Source organism: Octopus bimaculoides, chromosome 8 (genome assembly GCF_001194135.2).
Source record: "Octopus bimaculoides isolate UCB-OBI-ISO-001 chromosome 8, ASM119413v2, whole genome shotgun sequence".
Lineage (NCBI taxonomy): Eukaryota > Metazoa > Mollusca > Cephalopoda > Octopoda > Octopodidae > Octopus > Octopus bimaculoides.
The window spans coordinates 73960506-73965509 of NC_068988.1; the positions used below are offsets into that span (position 1 = coordinate 73960506).

The 5004-nt window shown below is 35.8% G+C and overlaps 1 protein-coding gene across 1 annotated transcript in view; it reads right to left on the reverse strand.

Moving 5' to 3' along the window:
* LOC106871810 (cleavage stimulation factor subunit 2) overlaps positions 1-5004 on the reverse strand; it is a 39013-nt gene that overhangs the window by 18066 nt on the left and 15943 nt on the right. Inside the window, exons 8-9 of the mRNA XM_014918459.2 lie at positions 3750-3940; positions 748-864 (exon numbers count right to left, since the gene is read on the reverse strand). Coding sequence (XP_014773945.1) covers positions 748-864; positions 3750-3940 — 308 coding nt within the window. The remainder of the gene's footprint in view (positions 1-747; positions 865-3749; positions 3941-5004) is intronic.

Here is a 5004-nt window from a genome sequence, read left to right on the forward strand (position 1 = left end):
ATAAACAAATATCAGGGTCAAACACTGTCTGTAGCTGGTCTTCTCTTGGAAGAGCCCTGCTTCTCACATGGACAACTGTATGTTGGCTGCTCAAGAGTGGGCAGCAACAAAAAACCTATTTGTATATGCTCCACAAGGGAAAACAAGGAACATAGTTTACAATGAGGTGTTATAATCACAACAGCAAGAAAGTATGTACATGATCACCTTCTTTTACGAAACTTCATTGACTTTCATATATTTATATTGATATACATATATATACGTGTGTTTGGGTGCGTGTGTGTATATACATCTCTATATATAAAGATGATGCGTAGTCTAGACGGCGTTTTTAGATTTCATTATTCTCTTTAACCCGGGCAACGCCGGGTATTTCTGCTAATAAACATTAAATATGGTTTCACATTTTGAACTGGACAGTTAGGATTGGTTAACGTTTTATTAGACAGTTTTGATAAAAATGGTGATAATGTTTATGTTCAGTGTTTGGCATGATTATAATAAGTAATGAGGTCATAGTCTGTTACTCATGTCACCAAGATGTACATATTGGTAAACTCATTCCATGAAAACACAAATAAAACTGATTCTGATATTTTCTTTCATATAAAAGAATTTCATTTGAAACATAACACCGTAACAATTGAAAATATACAAAATGGAACACTTACCTAATATGCATGCCCTTCTAAGAAGTCATTATGCATAAAATCTGGGGAAAAATACATTAACTTGTGTACTTACCTTTTCTTCGTCTTGAGGTGAGATACCAGGTGCCATGTGATTGACAGTACTGCCTGCAGCAGCGGCAGCAGCCGCTGCTAGGCCTGGGATCTGTAATATAGGGAAGTTAAAAGGGAACTAAAAATATTTTGCCATTCTTAAAACTTTCAGAAAGATGGCCCAAAAGTGAATTAAATTGGAATTGTGATATAAATAGTTTCATTTTTTACTCTCTGATCTTTAATGGAAAACACTTTCATTACACACACACGCACACAAAATTAAGGTGTTTTACAAATAAAATGTATTTAAATTTCTATTGATTGTGTTTATAAATTCAATTCAGTTAACCAATGTGGCCTCAACATATCAACTATTCTTTGAATCAACAAGGGAGTTCCAAAAAACTGACTGGACTGTTATACTGATAATGAAATCTTCAAATATCATTCCACCACCTAAAAACTGAATGAGTATAATGGGTAAAGTAATCTTGAATATGGGAATTTCAGCATGTGAGTTCATCACAGACAAATACTATTTACTAACCTGTGACCAATCAAAGTGATAACTTTGTACTAAACATGAACAGCCCTAAACAAGAAAACGGTTTCCAACATACTCACACAAAATCAAAGAACAGCCTTTTCAGAATCCTCACATAAATTTTAATTTCAGATACTCAGCATGAAAGCTCTAAGCAGAATAAATTTCAATAGTTCTAATACTTTACAACAAAAATAGATCTTATAAACATAACAAGCACAAAAACAGTTAAAAATATGAGGTGGTATTAGAAAGTTTCCAAACTAGTTCTGTGACATGCCAACAAATAGCAGTATATGGTTGCATAAACACTGAGAGCTAGCAGTGACCTTCATTAGGCAGTGTGTCAAGTGACATCACTGTGTTTACTTTGCAAGTTGTGAAATTTGTGTTTTTGTGATCGTGTGTATGCTGTAGTCTGTGATTTTGCATTGAACTTGGGAAGTCTGCTACAGAAACATTGAGCATGCTTTGGCAAGCTTATGATGATGAGGCAATGGGTTGTATACAATGTTTCGAGTGGCATGGGTACTTCAAAAAGTGGAAGAACGTCCTTGGAAGACAATGAGCGATCAGGAAGACCTGCCATAAACATGATCCCCAGAAATGTGGAGAAAACTCACCAGCTTGTGCATGAGAATTGTCGGAGAACAATCAACAACATTGCTGATGTTGTTGGTCTCTGCCAAGTTTGTCCTCCACCTACTGACCACTGAGCAGAAAGAACATTGTGTTGAAGTCTGTCAAGATCTCCATCAGTGTGCCGCTGATGACCCATCCTTCATGTTGAGGATCATCACAGGTGATGAGAGTTGGGTCTACAGGTATGACCCTGAGATGAAGCAGCAGTTGTCACAATGGAAGAGGCCATTATTTCCATGACCAAAGAAGGCATGACTCTATACTCTACTCCTACTGAGCTGAGTTACATGATGACATGGTGCCAAAGAAAGAGTACCCAGCCAGTCTTCTGGCTAATCAGACCCATGCTAGCTAGCATGGAAGACAAAATTAACAAAATTACTACTTTAAAAGAAATAAGCTCAATTAGAGACATAATCCTTCCTTCCAAGATTAAAGCATTGTTTAGATATAAAATTCAAATGAATGAAACATGAAAGGTAACATTAAATGAAATAAAAATTATATTGTAAAAGATTGAAAAGTTTAATTCTACAAAATTTAGTGAAGAAACATTGTAACTATAGAATAGGAGTTAAACCAAATCCAAAATTTAATAACATCTTGTTCTAAGAAACATAATTGTTTCTATCAGATTCTCTTTCATAGAAACACTTCAATCAGATTTGATTATTTTCTAAGTAGCATCTATGAAATTAAATTAGTATTTTTGAAATTGGAAATTTTAACACTTTTACATTTAGTCGGAGCATTTTTATTGATGGTGATTCCACAGCTTTGCTAATATCTGCATAATATTCTCATACAAGCAATTTGGTCTGAGAGGAAATTCCAGTCATGGCAGCTAAACCTAGAATAGAGAGGCCTCAGGGTAAACTTAGCAAAGGCTAAGTTTTTAGTAAGAAAGAAGACAGGATCCCAATATCTTCAAGGAAATGGCCTTGCTTAATATGCAGGAAAGAAGTTGATATAAGCTATGGATATACAAGTGGTGCAATGGAAAAAATATGTTTCATATATGCAGATGCACAGGAGCAGTGTGTACTATAAGTACAGAGGAAATAGAAATAGTTAATAGTTTTTGCTACTTAGATGATGTAATTAGGTGGGGAACATTAGTTGAAACATTTTTATTGATGGCGATTCCACAGCCAAGCCAATATCTACATGATCTCATACAAGCAGTATTATATGAGTCACTGCATTATCATTGTAACATCCACTTTCCATGAGTCAAATGGAATTTGTTGGGAAGGATTTCTTTATGTCTGGATGCTCTTCCTGTAACCAACATTCACCTGTTTCTAAGGTAATATTTCTCCATGGCCAGACACTGCTTGCAGGATAGTGACACTCATTCACAATTATCACATGCAGTCAAGGCAAGAAGACAGTAACACCCACATACTTGCATACACATACACATATACAAGCTTCTTTCAGTTTCCATCTAACAAATTCATTCTAAAGGCTTTGGTCAGTCCAGGACTATAGTAAAAGATACTTGCAGTGGGACTCAACCTGAAATCATGTGGTTGGGAAGCACACTTCTTAATGACACATTCACACCTACATATGTATATATTCTATTGTGCAATATAACAAATGTCAAATTTATATTAAACAGATAGCAGTGTTTCTTTGAATATATATTGTTCTAATAATAACTCCACTCAGAAATTATGACAAGCAATCAGATTTCTGTAATGGTAATTAAAAAGTAATAAAATACAATTTCGTCCATTACATTTTGTAACTTAAGCATAAAATTTAATTTTCTTATTGATGTTATAAGTCTATTGTCAGTTCTAAGAAATGGATATTTTGTATTATACCTGGTGTGCTCGAACACTTTGAGTTAATCCTTGAAAATCTCTAAGTGGAGGAATTCTTGGTTCCATAACACGGGGATCTCTCAGTTCCATTCTTGGTGCAGGAATAGGAGGTGGACATATTTCAGCAAAATGAGGAGGTGGAGGTGGTGCATGTCCTCCCATTTCTGCTGGACGGACTCGTAAATCAACATCTAAATATAAAATAAGATAATGAATTTCCATTTTAATGTAAAATAATAAAGTTAAAATTAAATGAATTTAGTTGCATTGTAAGGAATGAATACTTAACTAATTAAATGACTTAAATACAATTAATTGAAAAGAACTATCCAAACTCTTCCATTTACGTGCAGAAAGTATGAAAAAAGTAAAAAGAAACTAAAAATATCAAAAAAAGAAAAAAAGACTGAAGATGAAAAGCAGAAAAGAATTTCCCATTTAATAACTTTTGAGAAAATGTGTTTTTCAAAATTAAAAGGATTGTGAACTTTACATAGAATAAAGAGTTCAATCCATCTCATACCAACCACCTAATTATCTATTAAGGATTATCTAGTCATGTTTAAACCGTCAGCATATAAACTGGCAATATCAGGCCCAAATATTCTACCTGTTTTATGTTCAAATCAGCTAGATCTAGCCTCTCACACCTATCCTACAATGTTATTCTAAAAATTATCTGCTGGTGACAAAGGGCCTCTCACTCAGAGTAAAAAGTAGACTGTATGATGCATGTATACAAACAGCCATGCTACATGGCAGTGAAACATGGGCCGTGACTGCTGAGGACATGCGTAAGCTTGCAAGGAATGAAGCCAGTGTGCTCCGCTGTATGTGTAATGTCAGTGTACATACTTGACAGAGTGTAAGAAACTTGAGAGAAAAGTTGGACCTAACAAGCATCAGATGTGGTGTGCAAGAGAGATGACTGCTCTGGTATGGTCATGTGGCGAGAATGGATGAGGATAGCTGGGTGAAAAAGTGCCACACCCTAGCAGTTGAGGGAGCCTGTGGAAGAGGAAGACCCAGGAAGACCTGGGATGATGTGGTGAAGCACGACCTTCGAACATTAGGCCTCACCGAGGCAATGACTAGTGACCGAGACCTTTGGAAATATGCTGTGCTTGAGAAGACCTGGCAAGCCAAGTGAGACCATAACCTGTGGCCTCTGCCAGAAGTGTAACCAGTCCACTTATGCGTACCTTTCCTTCATTGGACACTAAACTCTGCTTGTGAAGACCTGTTGAGGCAAGTG